The sequence below is a fragment of the Rhipicephalus sanguineus genome, chromosome 1 (genome assembly GCF_013339695.2).
Source record: "Rhipicephalus sanguineus isolate Rsan-2018 chromosome 1, BIME_Rsan_1.4, whole genome shotgun sequence".
NCBI classification, from domain to species: domain Eukaryota; kingdom Metazoa; phylum Arthropoda; class Arachnida; order Ixodida; family Ixodidae; genus Rhipicephalus; species Rhipicephalus sanguineus.
In genome coordinates this window covers 257,129,116-257,153,048 of record NC_051176.1, presented here as the reverse complement: position 1 = coordinate 257,153,048, position 23,933 = coordinate 257,129,116, and the positions used below count along the sequence as shown (strand labels likewise).

At 47.5% G+C, this 23,933-nt stretch overlaps 1 protein-coding gene across 3 annotated transcripts in view; it reads right to left on the bottom strand.

Moving 5' to 3' along the window:
• The window catches only part of LOC119378561 (hemicentin-2), a 392,255-nt gene that overhangs the window by 5,634 nt on the left and 362,688 nt on the right, over positions 1-23,933 (bottom strand). For all 3 annotated transcript variants that reach the window (XM_049411494.1, XM_037647659.2, XM_037647652.2), the window contains exons 8-9: positions 7,721-8,056; positions 1,668-1,799 (exon numbers count right to left, since the gene is read on the bottom strand). In XM_049411494.1, coding sequence (XP_049267451.1) covers positions 1,668-1,799; positions 7,721-8,056 — 468 coding nt within the window. The remainder of the gene's footprint in view (positions 1-1,667; positions 1,800-7,720; positions 8,057-23,933) is intronic.

Genomic DNA, 23,933 nt, shown 5'->3' with positions numbered 1-23,933 from the left:
CGCTCATAATATGTTAACCCTCAGTAGAACAGACAAGCGTTACGCTTCTTCAATATTAGGACAATATTAGCGTAACTCAGCAGTTACGAAAGACGATTCGTAAAAGGAAATGATTTTTTTTTTTCATGAAAAGTAAAGTTACGACTTTCTGGTTCTATTGCACCCGCGGTTCTTGAGCAACAGTGGGAACGTGCACGTAAGTGGTGAAAAATTCGCACGGTAAAAAATAAAATATTTTTTTTATGGAACAGGGAATCACTAATATAAGGTAGTAAACAGAAAAAAAAAAGCCTATGCATTTCACAGTAATAAAATAAAACAAATCAGATCAATGAACTGTGTCATTTTTTACATTGCGTAATTAATTGTGTATGACTACCTTTCGCTTCTAAAACGTAAGAATTCGACGTCGAGGTGTCAAATGTAAGGCATCAGAGTTGTTGATGCAAGGATGAGCCCAGCCCTCCGGAATAATGCGCTACAAACAAAACACACCTAACTAAATCTGACAAGAAAGCAGCGTGACGTAAACAGCGGACTATGTCTAAAAATTGTCCGCACCCTGAATCAATTTACGATCCAATAGGTCGCAATCGCGCAATTAGGTCGCAGTTATATCCGACCGTGGCTTTACGCTGATCCTCGCGCGTAAAAGAAGCGAGACACAGATTGTGTGACGCTCTTGTTCGTTTTGTCACAGCGCGTAGACGAGTCCGAGGTTTTCGTACCAGGGCTACAGCGTACGGAATGGCCGCAGCTTGGTAAGGCTGAAAGGAGATCATCTTGGCATACCAGAACAATACGCATGTAGTAACTACACGAGAAACTAATGTGTTGACACTCCTTACCCCGTATGCGTCAAAGCGCCTGCCTCGTATTACCAAGGTGACTCTTTTAGTGACTGCGCTTATTTATGTCCCAAGAGACCATGTTACTTCGAAGAAACAGACGGATGGAAAACGAACGGGAGGAGCAGAAAATGCTTTAGAGAGACACGAAATCAGGAAGTTGTGCCTGTGCGGAGACACTGAAACAAATAAATGGTAAAAAAAAACTTTGCCATTGTTTCACTGTATCCCGAACTCGGTATATAAAGCCACACTCGTGACAGTGTGTGACAGCTGAGTTCAACTAGAAAGATTTGTGAGCACCGAAAGATGAGGACCGAGTGCTGCGGAAGGCAGCTATTTTCTTTCGCTTCGCTCTCGCGCGCAGACAAAGAAAAGGGGGTAGACACTGAAAAAAAAAAGGAAAAAAAAAAAATAAAGAATGTGAATGGGTGGCGCGTGGCGGGGCGAGCTTCTGCGGGTGATTTAAGACCAGCGCGCTTTCTCAACACGCAGCTGACACGTTGACAGAGTGAAACCCCGTCATATGTCATGATTTTGTGACAAGCCCCGGGCCTGGTGGCGAGTTTCCGGGGTTAGTTCAAGCACGCATGTAGGGGTGTGCGCGTGTCGAATCGCTTCCTTCCTATGTGCGACCGCACCAACAAACCAAGGACCGAAGACTGTTATTTCGGCTCGCGGCGGCGAAAAGGGACATTCAGCAAAGGGGGCCGTTGTGATGAACTCTTGGGCAGTACGCAAGAAAACAAAAGAAGTAAAGAAGTAACAACATGCCCGTTGCGGCTCAGCGATGCCAGCAAAGAGTATTGTTTAACTCACCTCTGAGCGTTTGCTTCTTGCGCCAGCGATTCACAACGATTGCAAGAACCAGCAGCACCAGGCACAAGATGACCAGCACGACTATCAGAATGCTTGAGTAGACGCCGAGACCCAGGACGTTCCAGGCATGTTCTGCGGCACACAATATGCGCACACGATGTCCACGTGTTCAACTATGCATCTTATAAAGTGCGATCTGGTCCTGTGATATATGCGCTGCTCGACAGCAGAATGGATTATATACTGGAAGAAATGTACGTTTATCCCAATACATGAAAATGAGACGAAAAGAATGTTAAAACTATACAACCAATCTCATATCAGCAATGTACTCCTCAAAGTAACACAGATGTTAGAGCCATACACGTAAAGATAGATGGCGATAGAGCAAGCGGGATTTAGAAAAGGGCGCAGTACCAGAGACCACAGTGCAAACATGGCATGATTGATGGAAACTTGCAAAAAATACCACAACCCTTTGTAGCTTTGTTTCAACCACTATAGCAAAGCTTTTGATTCAGTTGACCATTCAATGATCTGGGTACTTCAACGGAAAATTGGAAATCCCGACCAACCCTTATAATTCTACTGAAAAACCTACATTACACAAGAAGTCCTTGTTAAAAAAAATATCTGCAATACAGATTCGTGTAAGGTTCGAAAAGGTGTCAGACAGAGTTGTATTTTTCTCCGTATTTATTTAATTCATACACAGAATATGTACTCACAAATTGTGACTTGGAAGATGGGATGTAAGAGTCAGAATTGGAGGAGCAAAGGTAACAAGCATGCGGTAATAGACGATAGACACTACTTTAGTTCTAGGGAACACAAAGGGCTTAAAAACTCATTCTGGAGGTAAAAGAACAAAGCGAGAAGCCTGGCCTTTTTTAAACGTAAATAACACTAAAATTACAACGACAGGGGAATAACAGAGAGAGAGAGAGAGATAACAATCTTTAATGAAATTCCCGGAGATGTTAACCTGGTTTATCGCCTGACGATCCAGACAAATAATGACATAATAATACAGCAGATGTAGGATTTTTCGGGGTTCCAAAATAGCAAAGATTGCATATCCATGAAAAAAATTCAGTGTAGAATAGTACTGGTAAAGAGAGATCGGTGAACTCTCAAACATTATGCAAGACCAAGATATCTTAGCCCTCAAACTAAAAGGCTGGTGAATGCTTTGTTTTTTTTATGGGTTCGAGTCAGGGACCTTGCGCAAATATGAAATAAAGGAGCGAGATTCTTTTGAGTTGTGCTTCTCGCGTAGAGTTTTGATAATCGCATGGACTTTCAAAGGAATCAGTCTCGCTGTCATATCGAATGTTCTTTCAAAGCTCAGGCCCTGAAATTATGACTTTATTATTTTCGCCATACCGTGAGGGCTGCCTATTCAAAGGAGCGTAATTTAATGCTAGCTAAAGCGGAAAGAAAGGGAAGACTAAGCTGCCTGCACAGGAGATGGTTAGGCGGCGCTCTTCAGGCAAGATTAAAGCAAGTCGGTGAGCTTAAAAAACTTGTAATTAATCGACCTCGCTGGTGTTAATTGGTATACTCATGGGGTCACCAGGAGACGTCAGCGACTCGATTGAACAACAACAACAACAACAACAACAACAACAACAACAACAACAACAACAACAACAACAACAACAACAACAACAACAACAACAACAGACAACGACGACGACGACGACGACCTCAGTAAACTCTCTCTTTTTTTTTTTTTGCCTCCTTTCATATATCTCGTGGCAACACTGGCTCCACCAAATACCCTAACATCTCCTTTAAAGCCACGTCTATGAAGTTTTTTGACACTGAACGAATGACAGTGAGCCATACTGGCTCATCCAAGTGTGACAGCAAAGTAATCACTACGAATGGTAACCTTTTCTCCCCATGGTGCGCTGACCGCGCGTGGCGAGCCTTATAACTGTACGCAAGCGTGCGTGCCAGCAGCCTCTGATAGAGCGTAGCTTTAGTAGCATCGCATTCCACTTAAGCGAGCAGTGGTCATGGTTTTCTGTTAAACACGTAATTGGATTCTGGCAACCTCTTCACCGAAAACAGGCCATTTTCAGATTTGAAACGGGTGCAGTCCGAACGCAAGCAGATGTCTCTCGCCTTTCGGCGCACGAAAAATACTCAAGTTGCAATAAAGTTGGCTCATTGCTTTTCACCCAGACCCACTTTCTTTTTTTTAAGTAAGCCCTATCACGAAGCAACGCTCCGCTGTTCAGGAGACGCACAGCCAGAAAGATTAAATTTCGCAATTTTCTGATGAAGTTCGTACGGAACTTAGTGCCCTTTATTAAAGATAGCTTAACCACTTCGTTGTTCTGCTTCTTATATCCTTAAGATCCCTGTCGGCGTCTCACTCTGCCTACTTTCTTTTTTTCTCTAAGATACTCTTGAAGTATAAGGCAACGAATCTTTAAAATCTTGTACTTTCGACTTACGCGGTGATGTAACCGCATGACCGCTGGGGACGGATGTACTTAATTAAGAGACATTCATTTGGAAGTCTCGACCAGCTCGTGACCTGTGTCCTTCTACTTAATGACCTCCTTCGTAGATTAAATTCAGCATTTTTTCGCGGAAGCAATCAAGAATGTCAGTAGTGGAAAAGAAAATAGGGGAGAAACTTGAGGCCTCATTGTTTACACATCTGCGAGATTTCGGTGACCCCTCTCTTCAGCAGCGTTCGCTACGGAATGAAGCAACTCTCTGAGAAAGAATGTCTCGCTCAGCAGCTGTCATGGTATTCACTTGAAGAACAGCTACAGCTGTAATTTAGTTAAGGTCTATTGTAATCCAGGTTTCCTCAATGACAAGGCAGCGACGAACCAATAAATCCGCTTGCGACTAAGGCATGCCGCGGACCTTCCTCCGGACAAGGTAAATACGGCGGACGACAAATCCAAATTGGATCTGGTGTGGAGCGAGCCCATCGTCTGCGCTGATATTTTAGAAAGCGAAGCTTCCTGTTCTTGATAGGAAAAAAATGTATATAGTCTACAAAAGGGGAGCAGTCCCTTAGGCTTCATGTTTCTTTTTTCCCTATCTTTTCAGCGAGTGTGCTGTGTGACACCCGTAAAAAGCAGTTATTGCGGAGCTTCTTAGCTTCTTATCAATAGCAGAAGCATCGCGCTGCAATAGGATTGACGCGTTCTGCAACAGACGGTCCGTAGACTCACGCCGGTCTGTCGTTAAGATTTTAAGGCGAAAGCCCCGGGTGTCTATGTTGGAGGTCCCAACGGAGGGCCGGTGACCTTGACGCGAAACGTGCCGTTATGCAAAAAATCCCTTTGCAGATGCATGCAGAAACAGCTGTGAGCGAGTGAAAAAAAACGTAGGCGCGCGCAGCCGACGCCTCCTCTCGGCTTTAATCTGCAGAGTAACAGGCTCTAAGTGGGCGCGTGCGCACTGCGCATTTAAGTCAAAGTAGGCGCAATTGCTGCGGCGTCGGTTGTTGCCGGCGGCGCTAGTCGGCGCCGAGGAGGCGAGTGATGGAGCGTGCACGCCCTTGCTCGGGCTTCTGCGTCCGTACGAGCACGATGCCGAGGACATCCCGAACTGCGCAAGCGAGAAGCGGAACAACAACGGGCGCGACGAGAGGAAGACGCAAGCACATACACAACACTAAAGGGGGCTTGCATAAGGCGTTACACATATGTACTGATCATTGCTCATTTTGTCTTACATGACTGCAGCAAGGCTTTCTCCTTCTTATATTACAAGAGTGTAACGCCTGACGAACTTTTGGTCTCTGCCAGGGATTGACATACGAGACACACTAATCGAAGGTACGCTCTTTTTCCCTCTTTATCACTTATATACGCCATGTCAAATACACGCCTGGTGTAATGAATGTTGAAATTTGTAAGGGACATTTGTGTGTTTGGAAACCTTCAAGTGAATTTTGTGAATTTTTGGTGGAACTTTGAAATGTTTGTGCGGACTTCCGAGAATGAAGAGACAGCGACATGAAGGCGAGCCAGGGGCAGGTGGCACGCGCGGCGGCGGCACAAGAAAAAAGAAGACGAAAAAGAAGAGAGGCGCGTGTGGAACGCGCAGAGGGCTGAGCGAAGCAAGCCGAAGGACACGCCGGACCAGGGCGCTGTCCGAGAAGTTGTCGTGGCCGTGCTCAGCGAGGACTGGCGCTTGCCTGGTGGTTCGGGCGTTGGCGGTGGCTCCAGCGAGGACGTGCCGGACCAGGGCGCTGTCCGGGGAGCTCCTCCTGCCTGTTCTCGGTGAGACCGGGGAGGCGAGCTACCTGCCTGAGGCTACCGGTACAGGGCGCGGCTCCTGCTGTGTCGGCGGGCAGGCGTCACGAGTTCCTGAACACCGTCGCCACCTGGGACGGCGCAAGGCCGTGATCAAACGGGAGGCCTTACGGAGGCCTTGTCTTCCTGCCGTGAAACACACGGGACGTGTCACCTGCGTGCCTGGGCTTGCGTTCAACGACACTCGTCGCCGCATGTGGACTGAACCTCCAACATCTACAAGTCGTGAGATGTTTTTTCTGTACCCTCGATCGGACATTCCGCGGTTAGGACGTTCATATTAATTTATGTGTGTTTATCTCTGTGCTTGTTCTCCGTGATCGTCCCTAGCATACCTTGTCCCTATAAATGTTGATCGAAACTCATTCGTGCGTATTCTCTTGTCGCCCGTCCCGTTGAGCCACGCACTCGCAAACGTGACGAACCACCACTCGGTCCTTACAATTTTCTGGCGAGCCTTTATGATGCCTTGCGCTTCCAAGTACTGGTCAGCTGTCTTTGCCAGTGTGTCAAGGTCATCACATCCTCTTTCCTTCAGAAAGATCGCCAGTTTTTCTTCGCAGCGTCGTAAAAACTGCTCAGACACGATTTTGTCCCGCAGCGCCTCATATGTCTTTGCTGTTTTGGCTAACTTTTGCCAGTGGTCAAAGTATCCTAGAAGACGGCCAGCAAACTGCCGTGCGGTCTCAGCATTTTCAGGCTTGGAATCCCGGAACTTCACACGGTACCCTTCTTCCGTGTAGCGGAACCGCTGCAGTAGCGTCTGCTTCACCTGGCTACCACATGTACCACAAAAAAAAACACAAATACAATAAGAGCCTTGCGAAATCAAGGGCACAGACACTTATTTATTTATCTTTTTTTTGCACTAAGCGTTTGCCGACAGCGAGTGCCAGACGATATGCGCCAGGCGATGTGAATCTACAAGCTTACTCTGTGCACAAGGCGCCAGAGCATTTCAAGAGAGGGGAAACCAACAGCACCAAGAAGGACGTGTCGCGTCTTTGGATGTGACTGTACTACAGTCGTTTGATGGCAATACGACGTAGAAGGAGACACTGACGTAGCATGAGATATGCCGCATAGGATAAGATATTGGCTACAGGTTGGAGGGGCATTGTTCGAGGGGCTTGTTTCTTTGTTAGACACAACCAATCAAACCAACAGACATTTAAGTCAACAAAGAACATTGGGGACATTATATGTTCTTTTTAGCTGTAGTGTAATGATTATCGCCTAAATGGAAAGGAATTAAAGTAGACGAAAAAGTGGGTTCAGATTCCCCCACGAAGAGCGTGCTTTTTAGTTCACTTTAATTCCTTTAAATTTAGATAATAATCATTACACTACAGTTAAAAAGAACAAATAATGTACCCTATGCTTTTCTTGGCTTAATTAATTGTCTGTCGGTTTCATGGGTTGAGGCTACAGGTTTGTAGCTTCCCCCAGTATGTCCCTTCCCGAAAAATCTAGTTTATTCCGACAAAGTTTTCATCTAAATAATGATTTTTCAGAAAAGACGCACTGTTGTCAACTCCAAAGTAGAATTAATCCAACTTTGGTGATTTATTCGAACGTACACCTTTAGCGTTGCCTGCACGTTATCCGTGACGTACGAATAATCCCCTCCGTTCTTTTAGCATCGGGTCTCCCAATAAATTGGTGCCAAGACTTTGCTAGAACATTGGGAGCGTACGTCTGCTGCCGCTTCTATTACACCTTTCGACTCCAATACTGTCACCGCTAAGAATGGCTCACCTGTGTCGAGGAGCGCTTCGGCAGAGGTCAGCGTGCTAGCGTAGAGCTTGACGGCATTGCTGTGGCCCAAGCTGTTGACTCCGTAGAGGACAATGAAATACTCCGTGCGCGGCTGCAGGTTGCGAACGCTGAACACGGGCTGACTGCTGCTCACGTTGAGCACCTGCGACGGCTGCTGACTGCTGTACAGTTCCAGTACGTACGTCGTGTTCAGGCCAGCGGCAGGAACACGGGGCGCGTTCTCAGGGGCTCCACCGTGACCCGTCCAGCAAGTCACACCCAGCGATGTCTCGGTCAGGTTGCAGATCTGGCAGTTGTGTAGCGGCTCCGGGGGCTCTGCGAGCATCGCACCACGTCACACGATACGCACTACGAGCTCATTTAGTGAAGTCCTATTTATTTCCGGCATTATTTAGAACTTGAAAATTCGAATTGTGCGACTGGTTTCGTACCCGCGCTTTCCTAGCTGTGTTAGGTATAGGGTTCGAAAGGGCTGATCTGGGGAAATTAAAAGCAATACGCCTCGCAATTCCCTGCTTCTTACAGGCCCAAACGCACGTAAAGAAAAAAAGAAAAGCTAATGCGTGGTTGCAGTGTGTAAGGATATTAGTTATCGCCAAGCATGGCTCCCGGTATCAAATTGATTAAATAACCACCTCGACATGGTAAAGTTAGGAGCGCAAATTAGGCAATTTTGTAACGACCCCTCTTCACACACCTTCAACATCTTCAACAGCACCACGTTTGAGAGCGACAAGCGGAAGAACACAGGGAATGCGCTCAGAGGAGAGCCGATCGCGCGCGCGCGCGCGCGCGTGTGTGCCTGCGTGCGTGCGTGCGTGTGTGTGTGTGTGTGTGTGTGTGTGTGTGTGTGTGTGTGTGTGTGTGTGTGTGTGTGTGTGTGTGTGTGTGTTCTTTATTTTTTTATATTTGTTTGATAGAAGGAGGTGTTGGCGCAACAAACGTTGCGCGGGCCACTCCTTTGCTATAGAATATATGTAGGTGAGGCATACAACGTACAATTTTTGTTATCTCATAGAAGCAAAAGAATCTACGGCGTAGCAATAAAAATGAAAGTGTTGTACATAAACCATACAGGTTCGTTATACCATGCACGTTAAGATGAGAATGTCGCACATCAAGAACTCTCAAATTAGTGGGTGGCACGTACAGCGTATGCGGTTGCGTTTTCACGTAATAATCCACATAACACAATCAACAATCCCATACATGTGGACACCGACGTTAAAATAAATATAGCAATGAGAGCTTCAATAATGCGCAACAACGCCTGTGTCTTCAAGAATATTTTTTCATGCCATAAAGCACACTTGTGCAAAACCATTATCGGCAACGGGCCAAATAATTTAAGTATAATGAAATAGTATGAATGGTCTGTGGTCTAATTTCATTACAGTGGATTGAAGCTAGCATCTTGCTGGGTCATGATGATGGCATTTTAAAAGGAGGTTATATGTCTTCGTCAACAAAGCCACAATCGCTTTGGGGAACTTCAATGCGGGCAATTCTGTGTAAAAAAAAAACGCGTTTTATGTAAGCAGCGCGTTGCCTTGACGATGATTAAAGGTTTCCATCTTTCTACCTCAAGATAATGGAATGGTGAATTCATTGAGCGGATAAATGTTATAGAGATCGGAGATCTTATAGTTTTGGTCAAGCCACGCCGTTTAAAAAAAAGCATTGAAAGCTCATTTCCTGATATTGGAGAGAAAGCATATCTTTAATGAAATTTACATGTCGGGCTACTTCATCACGCTATACTATTTCGTGCTCCACTTTGTTTGCCTCTGCAAATTGATTAAATGTTTCATTAATTATGATAGCGTTAATTGTTTTCATGTTCGTGCTCCAGAGCAATGTCAGCAGTACCCGCTTGTGAATCGCTAAAGGCTACCTATTTTTGCGCGTGTCACATTGATTTAATAAGTTTTATTGCACATAGTAATAAAACTAGCAGGCGTTGGTCCCGGTTTCGATCGTTGGAGCAAGAAGTACTTTTCGTCGGCTAGGAACCTTTTCTTTCTGAGTAATTGGTATGGATTTCCTTTGTGACTTCCTGCTAAAAACAGGTGGACGGCAATTTTTATCTTTCATAACTCTTCCTCCACCTTGCAGGATTCCGATGAACTGGTTTGCCTTTAAGGAGGCGCATGGTAACTGCGGCTTTTGCAGCAGTCTGGCTGCTCGGCCGTAGATGGGCACTTAATTAAGTGGTCACACCATGTGGATTGCGTAACGAGTGGGTGGTTTAAAGCTGCCCACGCATTAATTACAAATGACTCAGCCCTAATTCGTCATCACCATCAGCCACATGATCAGTCACATCCCCAACAAAGCGTGCAGTAATGTAGGTGCGCGCATTGCCTTACAGACGCGTGGTGGTTCTTCGCTATATACTTCGAAAAATCGTGAATTAAGGCGCAGTGGGCACTTCGCAACTATGCTTGCAGCAGGCGCCCAACGACCAATGTCACGCCCACAGACGTTCCTTCGTTGTACTCAGAATCGGAGCTAAGCATGGCAATCGAATAAGAAGGAGATGCGAACGGGGCCCGATAACGCTTTTTCTTTTTTTTTCTTTTTTATGCTCTCTATCCTCCCCTTCCTTCAGCTCTCACTACGCCCTGTTTTGCCAAATCAGGTGTCCTGTTAGTTTTTTTTTCTTAATATCGCCGTCCCCTCACTGATAAAAAATAAAAAAATAAGCGCGTTTTTCAATGATGCTATATAGGCAACTGGTCCCTAAATTATGACGACATGCAACGGAGCAGTTAGATGACCAAAGTAGCTGCCTTGTTTGTGCGTGCGTGTGCGTGTGTGTGTGTGGGGGGGGGGGGGGGGGGGGGGGCTGTACAAGGAGCTTTCGGCGGCCCCGGGTGTATGGAAAGGTCGAACAGTTGCTAGGGGCTCCGAAGACGAACTACTGGCAAAATTCACTTAATTTCTTCATTACCCTTCCTCCTTCCCATCTCCTCTTGTATTTTCACTTCCTCCGCTCATAAAAGAAAACAAATATATATATAAAACAATGGACAACTGATGACCTTATGAAGCTATTAGATAAACAGTGAACTTCGTGCCGGGCAAACACGTGGTCACCGTTACCCACGTACCTACAGTTACTCGCTTAAAATGAAGAAGTAGCGACGCAGACAGGCTATAGCAAGATTACGACACCGCAAATGACCCCACTTTCCGGGAAAAGTGTATCACCGCCGTCAAAGCCATGCTTTTTAACTCCTGCCATCACGACGCACACGCACGCACGCACGCACGCACACACGCACACACGCACACACACACACGCACACACACACGCACACACGCGCACACACACACACACACACGCACACACACACGCACACACACACGCACACACGCGCACACACACACACACACACACACACACACACACACACACACACACACACTTTCTCTATCGCATACTCGCGCAGACAGAAGTCGTTCGGAAATGAGCAGAGCGAGCGTGCACGGTTTTCCCCCACCTCCCACGGTTTGTTAAGCGACACGACGGAGTGAACAGACGCAGAAGGAGCAGATAAAGACCGAGTCGGAAACAGATGTCTGCATTCTCCTTCGCTGCGCGCACAATGGCCTCCCGCAGGCAGATGAGGGAAGCCGGGAGGACGGCGCCCAAGAAAAGAAAAGGATCGAGAAGGGCAGAATTAAAAAGTGAGCCTTATCGGTTCGACATTGCGGGTCGGAAATGTACACATACCACGAGGCCGCAAAGGAGACGGGGACAAAAGCCACTTTATTCGGTGCCCGTGACGGTGACGATAAGGTGCTATATGCCGCCGCCACTGCAGCCGCAGGGCAAAATAAGTGGCCCGCGGGGCAGTGCCATCGGGGAGAGCACCCAACACGCACGCATGAGGGAACATGCATAATTAATGGCGGATAAAAGTTCGGGCCGGCCGCGCTGGACGCCTAATTCAAGCAGCGTCCGACTGCTGTTTCGCATTGGAAGCGGGCAGTTCTGCTTGACCAGCTTCGTTGCTTACTGCTCACCTGTGTGCCTCTGTGCTGGCGTTCAATTTTTGAAGCCGGGAAACGAGAGCGACGCTTGTGCTTTTGCGTGTACCACCAAGTGGGGAGACAGTGCGGATAATCCTGCACTCGCCAGCAGAGAGGTATGACGCGCGATGCCTCTACAAACGAACAGCTCGCGCACGATTGAAGGGCCAACGGGAGACATTCCTTAAATAAATACTGAGGACGCATTCGAAATAGCTCTTTGTTGCACCAGTTCATTTGACCCGGGATTGTGTAGTTCTCTACACAAAGTTATTGTTTTGCTGCCTAATGCATCACTGTTTCCTTTATTCTCCTATCCATGCTTTTTTTCAACTGCCGGCAGTGCGGCGACCATTTTGGGCAGGTTACAATCGGAAACAGGTACCTCGTCGTCCAGTGCTCGGCCAACATTACAAACGCCCCTGAGAAGGGTATATAAATATCTCAAGGGAAAACTAAATGCATGAAACATGCTTTGATATTCTTCGTTGTCTTTAGAGAGACAGGTAGAAAGCCTGGCTGGACTCACCCCTCCAAGTATACATATCGGCGTGCAAGCTCTCGCAATTTTCTAGGCGTATATGGGGAGACAGCGAGAATTCACAGGGGTCTGTCGTTTTACTTTACGACGCATTTATACAGGCCTGCGCAAACTGTTTGGCACCTAATCCCTCTGGAAGCCTGTATGGCGCGATATGTTAGGTTTTCACGGTAACATGTACCGCGACGTGAGGCTGTATAGGACCGACCATACGCACAAGACGCCGTGTACTCGGCACCGCGAACGGGTTTCGACATTCTCCTCCTCTGGCGCGCAGAAAACAACGGCCGCGCTCTTTCGCAAGCTGAGCCACGCTCTTTTGATTCCCGGCTATGTGCGGTGCATTGTGCCTCTGCACGCGTTTTACTTTTGCGAGCGCGACCGAAAGCGCCCCGTCGCATCAATAATATCACTGATGGTCTGGGCGCTCAAAAGCGCTCCTAAGATATCGCCGCGAGTCGCCTTGTGCCCACAGAGGGGGAAAAACGCGCGCGACCTGTCTGAATGGAAGGCAGCAGAGGAACCTCCGCGCCAGCGATAACCAACGGCACACACACACACACACACACACACATATATATATATATATATATATATATATATATATATATATATATATATATATATATATATATATATATATATATATATATATATATATAAAGCAGGCCTAGTGGCATCGTAGCAACGGATCGGCAAGTAAAGTAATAAATGAGCGGCGCCAAGTGGGAAGCCTACACGGAAAAGAACAGTAAGCACATACAACTCGAGGAGGGAGGCAAGAGAAGCCGCGATCGGTCGTGCTCAGAATCGGTTGACAGCAACGAGCTCGACGCGCGTTGACGGCCCCAGACGTGATCAGTAAAACAATACCTTCACCAGCTGTTGATGTCGTTTTGATGCAGGTTATAATTTATTTGGCCTTCGCGCGACGCTGCTCCCTTCGGCAACCCCTCCCTCCCGAGACTGCCGTCGCGGGACAAGCGTCGCCGTGTCGGGAAAACAAACAAAACACCGAGCATTGCGACAAAGGGAGAGGGTCGTTTGTTCCTGCGACGGGGGCGCGTTTAAAGTTTCCGCTTCCGCTGAGCGTTGGGACGCCCTTAACAAGGGCTGCCGCTGCAACCCCGCCCAGGTCCGGTTTCGCGGCCCACTTCTTTATGGGTTCGCCGACGTCAGCGAGTGCCACTTGCCAGCGGACGGCGGCGTGTGGCCGCGACGCCCAAATATACGGCTCGGCCCCCGCAGGTTGACAATCTCCGAGACGCCGGCTTCAGAGCGGTGCTGACGTCGCATGCGGGTGCTTTGTGCGCGGCCCCGGTGCATTGCAAAGCCTGCCACTACACACGCCCGGCGGGCATGGACGGCTGTGGCTGATGGGCTCGGTGCTGGCGAGCCGCAGACCGGCTCTCTCGGAAGCTTGTTCCGCGAAAAGAGGGCCCGATTCGTATAACGGCCGCATGCCCTGACGGGCGACCCGGAAGGAAGAAAACAAAGGACCGGAAGAACCTTCCGAATGGCTGTGCGAATGTCAGATTACACGCTCGGGCGACGCGCACAGCTCGAACCGTGTATCGGTGCGAGGCCGCTTGTATGGACTCGTGCGATGCGCGAAAATCTTCCCAAGCTGGTTTTCACCAATTCGCTCGAGCGAAAGGCACTCAGTTAAGTGTTTCTTAAAAAAAAAAGAAACATTGAAAAGCGGTTTCTTGTGGCTTTACACCTTTCGTTCATTCTCATTTCATTGCTTTCGTTGTGCGAAGTTACGTTTAATGGCGTCACTGAACTTACATGCCTTACCAACTGTTCCTTTTTTTAACTATTGACATGAAATGTAAAAAAAAAAGCTAGGTACAGAACATGCCAAGTAATTGTCATAAATTGACGATGTTGAGTTACGTTAACTAAAAAAGTCATAGTTTAGCCGCAACGGCGAAGCAATGAATGCGATAGCAACAAATTGGAATGGAACGCGAAGAACGGAATTCAGCTCAAAATTTCCATCGCGTCGCTCAAGCGCAAATGATGCACGAAAAGAACACACACAGGACGAGCGCGAACTATCAAGTGTCACAGTTGTTACTTATTTCTGTTTGAACAGCGTGCTAGTTTCGCAAACGTGGCCATTGCAGCGAGAGAAGTGACCTTGGTACGCTCTGTAACTTCAGCGTGGACATCGCGGTGAAAGCACAAGACATACAACCCCCCTGCTACCTCCACGAGGCGCACGCAGGCGACCACGCTCCGTAGGGCGAAGCATAGGCGTGCGCAGGGTTCCCCATTAGGGGGGGGGGGCGGAGGTTCATCGCAGCGTTCCCCCCACCCTACTAAATGTATGGGGCAGATTTCGCGCCCCCCTCTTAGGGGATTAGGGGGGGGGGCGGCCGCCCCCCTTGCCCCCCTGTGCGCACTCCTATGGGGCAAAGTGCACCGAGGCGCGCGCGCGCAACGCTACGTGCGGGGCGATAGCCTTTAAAGCGCGCCCCTCGCGCCATCTCGCTGGTGAGTAAGAAAGCACGCTGAAGTAAATGGTGTATATAAATAGTTCGCCGTTGGCATGCTGAAAGACGGTACTCTTCGTGGCCTAGCCATATATATATATATATATATATATATATATATATATATATATATATATATATATATATACGGTGCATGACGGCGGCGACAGCCACGGCAAGAACCAGCCGAGACTGTCCATATAATTGCTATCGCAATAATATTTAATTATTATCATATGCAGCTAAACCAAATATCAGATTAGAGCTCGTTGTTGAAATTAACCAACTCATAGACGAACAATTTATTGGACAATCTGTTGCACGATCTGCGCGGACAAGTTGGGAGATTTCTGAAGCGACGCTGACGCCGAAAAAGAGAGCGCATGACTTCGAATTACCGCCCCTTCCGCCTGTCATGCAATCATTATCCCTAATGACACGGCCCCGCGTTTCAGTGCCTTCCTTGCAACCAATCTGCTCTTGCATATTTTTATTTTGTTTTGCCAGAAAATTAGTCTGTTAAAGGGCCCCTCTACTCGAAATGTTCTATACACTGAGTTGTAAGGCGCCGTCTATGCAGCACCCTACTGAAAGAGGTTTTTGCAGTGGTTCCTTGTTGAAGGAGTGAGAAGAAAGCAAACCGCCTTATTGTTATCATGCCGCTACAGGAGGCGAGCGTCGCGATCAACGAATCCACTCTCCGTATGATTCTGCTGGCCGGCGTATGCAAGCAACGTTCCTTCCCTACGTTCTCCCACGTTCTTAGCGCTACTATGGATTCAGTACGTAAAGAAGAAGCGTGCATGTTGCGTATGGCGTTTGTGCGTGTTATCTTGACCCTCGAAGCGCGGCTTCTTTGAGAGGAAGGACGCACGCCTTTCTTCCAACTGGTGGTAGAGGGCGAATAGTAGCTTTTGAAGCCGAATCGAACACGCATATAGACAGTGCAGGTGTAAATCGAATATCGAGTTTTTCTGAATAGTTTTCGAATAATGTGCAGCCTTCTCACCCTTAATAGCGAATGATGTTGTTTACGTGCGTACTAACAACGTTGCAATCAGGGGCGTAGCCAGAAATATTTTTCAGAGGGGGGGGGGGGGTTCAACCATACTTTATGTATGTTCGTGCGTGCGTTTGTATGTGTGCGTGTGTATATATGCAAGCAAAACAGAAAAATTTCGGGGGGGGGGGGTTCGACCCCCCCCCCCCCCTCTGGCTACCCACCTGGTTGTAATGTCTCTGTCAATAAACTGCATGTTAAAAACCATATTTTCTTGAAAACTCCGAGGGACAATTAGAGAAGTACTTCCTAATCAGCTTGTTTACATATTAAATAGAGAAATATATATTCAGATACATCGAAGTACGTGGGCTACGAAGTTTAGAACTCTGAACCTCAGTCGTGCAAAGCAAAATCACAATTTTGGAAACTGCACTTCGTATTGCATGTAAAGTGGACAAAACTGGTGTAATTTACACTCCTCTGAAGATATACCCTCAAGAACATTTTAACGTATTCATGTAAGCTATAAATTCAGAAATCAATTTGGTCTGCTTTATATACTTCAGTGGATGCACTTTACAGAACTTTGGTACGTATTTTCGCAGAATACAGTAAAACCTCGGTGATACGAATCTCGCGGGGTTATCAAAAATATTCGTATCATCCGAAATTCGTATCACCAGAAAACATGGAAAATTAGCATGCGACAAAAGAAAGTTGGCATACGTTTTGATTCAGTGTTTCTCAGGGCCGCAGCGACGTCATGAACAGCCCTGAATCATTGCCAGTAAAGTTTTTAGATGTAATGCGATCATGCTTGTACTCGTAAATGTACGGCGCATGCGCGCGTGTGTAATTAATGAACCACATGTGTTGTGTCCCGTGACCGCTAGTAGGCCCTTCCTAATCTTACTACGCTTTTCTGCATGACAGAAAAGTACTGCGGCGAAAGTAACTTAGGAAGCGCTTTGCACACAATAGATAGAGGCCAAGCTTCTTCGCCAAGACCGTCCGCTTCGTTTCTTGGGGTCTTTGTCCACCTTTAATAGGACTTCATGACGGACCCGCAGCCCAAGTTTCAGTCTTGTTTCATAGAACGTCTGATTGCGGGGACATGGCTTGCATCGACGTGGCAGGCACGTGTCAACACAGTACAAAGTCGCTGCTGCCTCGATCACAGGTGCACGCGTCAACGCGTCGGGGGAAAAAAAAAAGCGCGACGTCAACTTCATCTGTAATCTAAACACGAAGGCGCCTAAAGGCCTCCATGATTCGCAGGGGCGTAGCCAAGGGGGGGGGTTGGGGGGGTTCAAACCCCCCCCGAAATTTTTCAGTTTTGCTTGCGTATATATACACGCACACATACAAACGCACGCACGAACATATATAAAGTATGGTTGAACCCCCCCCGAAAAAAATTTCTGGCTACGCCCCTGATGATTCGCGCCCACTACCTCGGAGGCAATGACGCACCATGGATGGTCGCGCAGCGCGCATGTCCGCGCCCGCGCGTGACTGCCGGGTCTTCCGCGACAGCGCGGGCAGCACCTGTTCGTACCTGTGCGCTAGCGTACGTTCGTATCAAACGTCGCGGGTTGCCAATCGGTTCGCAACAACTGTATTCTAATACATTGCACGCTAATGGGCCTTGGCCGGGACCACAGAAAAATTCGTATCACCCCGAAATTCGTACGAGCCGTGATCGTATCACCGAGGTTTTACTGTAGTTAAGAGTTTCTAAGCTCGCAATGCTCATGAACATGCTTCTGAACCGGCGTTGCCAGTTTTAGACTTTCGACACTTTTCTGCAAAATCAAAATTCTGTATCTGTAGTCACTAAAATTAACTATTTAACTTTCACTTTTAAATTTAGCAAAATTCTCTCATATCGGTCCGACGGTTGCTTCATAAAAGTATATATTTACGCATCCTGAATACGCGTCATTGTTGTTTGCCTTCATCTAAAACCCTTCTCTTAACGCTGCTGTAGCAGCGAACGCCTGCCATCGAAAACCTGCAGTGCCTCAGGAGAGATAAATGACAGTACAAATTTAACGCGCCCCAAAGATCAAGACATTACGCTGGTGCCGAAGATGACGAAGTTTGCGCATTGACGCTTGGGGCCGTGCCGGGGGCGATATGGTGAAGCAATGTAAGACAGAAATAGTGACATCATTGGCGCAAATTTTAAATGCGTAAGCATTTCTGTGCCGACTCAACGAGAAACCTCTGTGCCCGTCCATCTGTCGGTCACGAAAGATGGGTCACCCGCGTCCTCGAGCTAGTGGCACCTTACCAGCTAATCTACCACGGCCAGTTACTCTTCATTTTCAAAGAGCCTTCGAACGTGAATTATTAGTTGGCGTCGTTCGTTCAGGAGCATGTTTAATAGAAATCGGCTCGCACAGCCAGACAGTTCACAGTATGGGCTGTAATGATTTACTTTAACCTACTATCATCAATAATTAAAAAAAATGTATTAGCGCAACTTCGTCAATAGCGCACATAATTGTGCAAATTACGCTTTATCTGTTCTCTAGAGGCTGCCAATCTGTGCACTCGGACGGTAACAGTAACGTCACCTTGATTCAGATTACTTTAATAAAGAATAAAAAAAGACAGTGCAGCTAAGCAAAAAATCGCGCCGCCATAAAAAGATTACGTGTGTGCAAAAAAACTTTCGGGAATCTCGCTGTGGTGACTCAGTGGCTGTGACATTGCGATACTGAGCGAGACGTGGCGTGTTCGATCCCAGCCTCATTTTGAAGTGGGCGGATGGCGAGAACTCTCGTGTATCGCAGAGCCCCAGGTGGTCAGAATTATTCCCGAGACCTCCGCTATGCCCTCCCTCACAACACGCTGCGCACTTTCGGTAAGTTAAACCACAAAATTAAATAAATCAAGTTATAGAGTTTAACATCCCAAAACTGCCCGGTTGGTTGTGAGGGACGAGGAATATAACGGATGGCTCTGGAATAATATTGACCACCTGGGGCTCCTTTACGGTACACGAGAATGCAGGGTACATAAGAAGTTTCGCATGCCGCACCCATCGAAATGCTGCTGCATGCCACGACCGTGACCGAACCCTTGACCTCGTGCTTATCATCGTAACGCGACGGTGCGTTAAAACGGTGCGTTAATTTAATTATCCTTCGTCATCATTATCAACCTATTTCACGGCCACTGCGGACGTACGGTTCAAACCCCAGCGATCTCCAATTTACCCAGTACTGCGCGAGCTGATTCCATTTGACGGCTGTAGAATTCTTAGTTTCATCACCAAACCTAACACTCTACCGTCCTCGGCTGCGTCTCCCATCCCTTTATCCACTCAATGACCATCGCCTAACTGTGCTATGTGTGCGGCTCTCATTATATTTTTTCAGCAACTAAAACAAGTCATTCACTTCAGTTCTCGTTACAAGCTCATTTCATTCAGGCCGCGGGCGAAGCAGAGCAAGAAACAGCATCATCGAAAGCCGCGGCCCTAAGTTGCGCCCGCGTTCAGGGTGGTTATGATCCCGTGCCAGGAACAAAGTGCGTCCATTGTGTGTTTTACCCCGAGTTGCACGGGCTGGACCGAAAGGGCTACGCGCGTGCAACCGTCGCCGTTCTAGCGACGAAAATACGGTGCACCCGATACCTGCCAGGGCATCGTCCGAGCTCGGGGACACTCTATAGAAGCGTCATCGCTCATCGCATCCAGGTAAATCCCCACGAGAACGACCGCGTCGCGCGTGGCGCGATGGCAGCCGCAGGCTCCGGCAGGCGCGACGGCGCACGCGTGCGCGCAGATTTTAGTATATCTATGCTAAGGAAAAAGTAGTAAAAAAACAAAACAATAGACAGCCTTTTGAGTCACTCGAGTGGAAAACAAACAAAACCACCGTCACCTCGCATACGGCGTTTGTAATTCGTAATACTTTTCCCGGCAACGATGGAGCATTTTTCAGGAGCCCTTGAGCCGGGCTTTATCATCTCCCGCTGGCAGCAGGGGGTGTGAGGGTGATGGCGTGTGGCTGGCTGTCGAGTGCGCCTGGCGCCCTCGAGTTGAAGGACAGCGTGGCAGCGATTTGGAGCGGCACATCCGAGAGGACTTTGCTGCGAGTGCTCTCGGCACTTGGCTCCACTGTCGACTTTTTTCCCCCTCCCCGGTGTTCGCGCGGCGCTTGCGAATGCGTGATCGGGCTTTCGGCTGTTGTCACACACGGCAGGCTGCGGTGTCAATAAAATGCCTCGGCTTTCGCTCTCGCGGGCCGGACAGCTGCCGCCCGGTCGGCCTTGTCATCTTCGCTTTGCTTCTTTTCGACGACAATGGTCACAGGGAGTGTCATGGGGGGTAACCTATGGCGGCTCACGCCGTTTTAAGAAAGAAGCTCCCTGCTGAATACATTGCTTTCGACAGCCATTTACAGGCGGCGTCAATGTTCAGTGACGGCCACTGGAAAACTGTATACATTGGAAGCGGCGATGCCTTTTACATTTAAATGCGGGTGAAAAGGAAACCAGCAGGCATCTGTGTTTCATTTCTCTCGCCTCGCCGGTATATAGTACAACGACTATTTTCAGTGAAACTTGGGAATTCATTGCGGACACCGGGAGAAGCCGTTTCTGTGAATGACGTGTAGATTGCACTTAAAGAACAAGCGCAGCTTCTTGGAGAAAAAGCTGCTTTCTTTTCATAGTTTTCACCGCAGAAATAGCAGATCATGAGGAATCAGCGCCAATGGGCTGACTTGGCATCGCTGAACACGCGCCATTTTTTTACTATTGCTGTCACGGATAGAAGTTTTTCGTCAATTCTCTAGATAAGCAGTAATACGTCTTTTCTGTATACACATGCTTTTTATATATGGGGACGGCGGTTCATTGGTCTTACGGCTGGTATGAAAAAAAAAAGTCAGGCCTGCGCGGCACACTCAGCACAGTCACAGCGAAAGCTGAAGGAACGGCCTTTCTAGAGCCTGTTGTAAACTCTCCTAGTGCGACTACTGTAACTACAGTTGCAAGGTACCCACTACGCCATAAATACTGATAATTTTGGGAAGTATGGAAATACCGCTATACCATTATTGATCACTCTGCGGAGAAGCGAGGTACCCGCTACATATCTGTAAGGCTTTATGTGCACTTTGTTGATGCTGTGGCTGAAGACGATAAAGAATTACGGCTGAGCTTTTTTTAATGGGCGGGAAGCTTTAAACCATACACTCGTTACGCAAGTCGTATTATGTGACAACTCGTCGTTATTTCACTCTTCTACTACGCTATATTACATTTGTAAAGGTGATTCCTTGCCGGCATGAAGCCTGTGTAGGAGGGTATTTTTGCGACGGAGTTACAAGCGCTGGCTTGGCTCTGTGGTAGAGTACTTGACTGCCACGCACTCGGCCTGGGTTCGAATCCCACAAGGTCCTGCCTATTTGCTTCTCATTGTGCGCGATAGCGGTTACGTACAACGGCGGCGGGCAACTACGCCACCGAAATCGGCTGTTGTTTTGACCTCATATCAGCCTCCGCTGTAAAAAGGACAAACAGCGTTAGCGAGATGCGGTTAGAAATGATGGAAGAAAATTGAAAGCTTTCTTACCAGCAACAGGGGAGGCAAAACGTCAACAGAATTCCACTACTTCCGATAGAAGGGCTCGAAGGTGCGTCGCATGGCCTCGGACTAAACCAGCGCCATCTCGAACGTTCGTAAAGATCACCGACACCATTAACATGTTCGTTTTCTTTTTAACCCAGGCGGCGCCTCCATATTCTTCTTCTACGTCATTTGTCTTCTGCTGCAGAGTGCTTAACGACATTTATGACTTAACATCCCGTCTGTAGCTTCCTTACTTTACAGGTCTCATCTTGTTCACAGTGCACAAGAGCTCGCTTGCTGCTACACTATATAGTTTGGTGATCGTTCATCTGCTGGAACTCGCCGCTGTACTTGGAAGCTTGTGACAGTTTTTGAAGTAAGAATGCTCCTTCATTTCCTTTGAACGTGTTCTGATGCTTCACACACTATACGCAGTATCCTTATTTCGATTCGCAATTTCGGAATCGCAGTTTTGTCATATTACGTCCAATATTTTACATTCAGAGAGAGAGAGAGAGAGATAAGTGTTTTAATGAAAAGCTGGAGACGTTAGCCTGGCTATTCACCTGACATGCTACTCCAGGTGCGGAGAGAGAAAGGTTAAGGGAAAGGCAGGGAGGTTAACCAGAAGTTTTTCGGTTTGCTACCCTGCACTGGGGGGAAGGGGTAAGGGGGATAGAAAGCTAAGGAAGGAAAAAGGAGTAAAAACAAAAACGCACACACACTCAAGCACGGGAGCATCATAGTCGTTTAGCGAGGTCGGTTGAGCGGAGAAACTTCAGCGGCGCCTTCGTCGGAATGTTCCGCAGTGCCGGAACATTCTAGCTTCCAGGTGCTGGGTGATGATTATGATATATACACTGATAACCACATAACACATACAGCCACATACGCACACACACACGTAGACTACACTGTTTACAAAGTTTCGTCCAGGCTTGTGGTCCGCGAAAAAGTCTTTCTCTTTAGGGGCTTGTTTTAATTAGCAGTGAAAGAAGAATTGGTCCCTTCTGGCATCGACAAATGTGTGCTTCTTCTTAGAAGTGGGACAGTCGACGTAATTAAGGACCGAATGAGGAAGAAAATGGTGTAGATGTTCGTCCGTTTATATGATGGCCGTCGTAAATGTGAAACTAAATTTTATAATTACTGACATTGAGTCGATAGAGCAAATCAGCCTCTCCTCGAAATTTTTCTTATACGAGCTCCCGTAAGAAATGCGGCAACAAATGCTTCACATTTGGAGGCTCTCCTAGAGCAAAAATGCTGCGGAAAAAGAGTGCCTATGACGTCAACGTCACCACCCCTCGCTTTCTCCTTATTGATATCATCATCATCAATGGAATAGCCTCGCGAGCCGTTGTCTTGCGTCCTGCCCACTTTCGTTTTTTTTATTTGCGTTCCTTTTTCCCCGACGGCACGTTCAATGCTGGTACAGTATGGAACGCCAGCCGCCGAAAACTTGCTGCGCCTCAGAAGGGAGACAAGACTGAACGATCGTGCAGATTTAGTGCGCCGCCGGCATGGAGACATTCCGTGGCGCCGAAGGAGAGATAACGAAGGGGAACACCGCCAGGCAGCTCCTCTGTGCACCGCACCGGCGGTGATGGCACCATCGAGACGAAATTCAGGAGGCGATAGTGACCTCATAGGCGCGCTGTTTTCCGCGTCCCTTTAGATTTCAGAAGACCTTGGAACGTGAAATTTCTGTTTGCGTAGCTTGTGGTAGAGCTTTGATTAACGAAATTTCTTCGCCCACCTAGACCATTTCGAGGACCGGCTCTCATTTCCTTTAGCTGCCTAGGATTGATAATTAAATAATTAACGTAACACAGTAATTTACGCGTAATACTGCGCATATTATGTTTTATCCATAAGCTTCCAATGAGGGCCCTCTTGTAGGAACAATAATGTCACCATGATTTATAAAGGTCTTAATTTAAAAATTTGGCGCCGCTAAGCAAAAAATACACACATGGCATACCATCTAACTGGGTAAGGTTTACAGCAGGAATTTGTAGGGCATGGGTGGCAGACACGATAGGTCATGTTGCACGTGTTACAGTATGAGTCTTGTTGCCGTACTCACCAATTGGCTGCTTGAATAAATTTTACTTTAATCACTATTACCGTTCGACAAAAAAAAAAATGGTAGCGTGGTGTTTCAGCATCTACATGCAGCTGGGCATGTGGGATCGTCCGAACGAAGCGGGATCGTCTCGATGGGGGTGGAATGCTATAAAACTCGCTTAACCGACCTTTGAGCGCTGGTTTAAGATTCCTAGATGGCCAATTTTAATCACAAACTCACCGCTCATTAATTATTACATTGGTAGAACGACACTCTTCATAAAGATGTGCAGATATTGAGTGTGGATTTCACAACACTACGCCTCTGGCGACATGTTACTTTCTGTTTTTGGGCAACCACTCCGTTTGCTTCGCTTTTGCTGCGTAACGTCGAGACATGAAGTAGCCTAGGTGCTATAAATCTCAACCTCTCCACAGCAAGCAAGTTA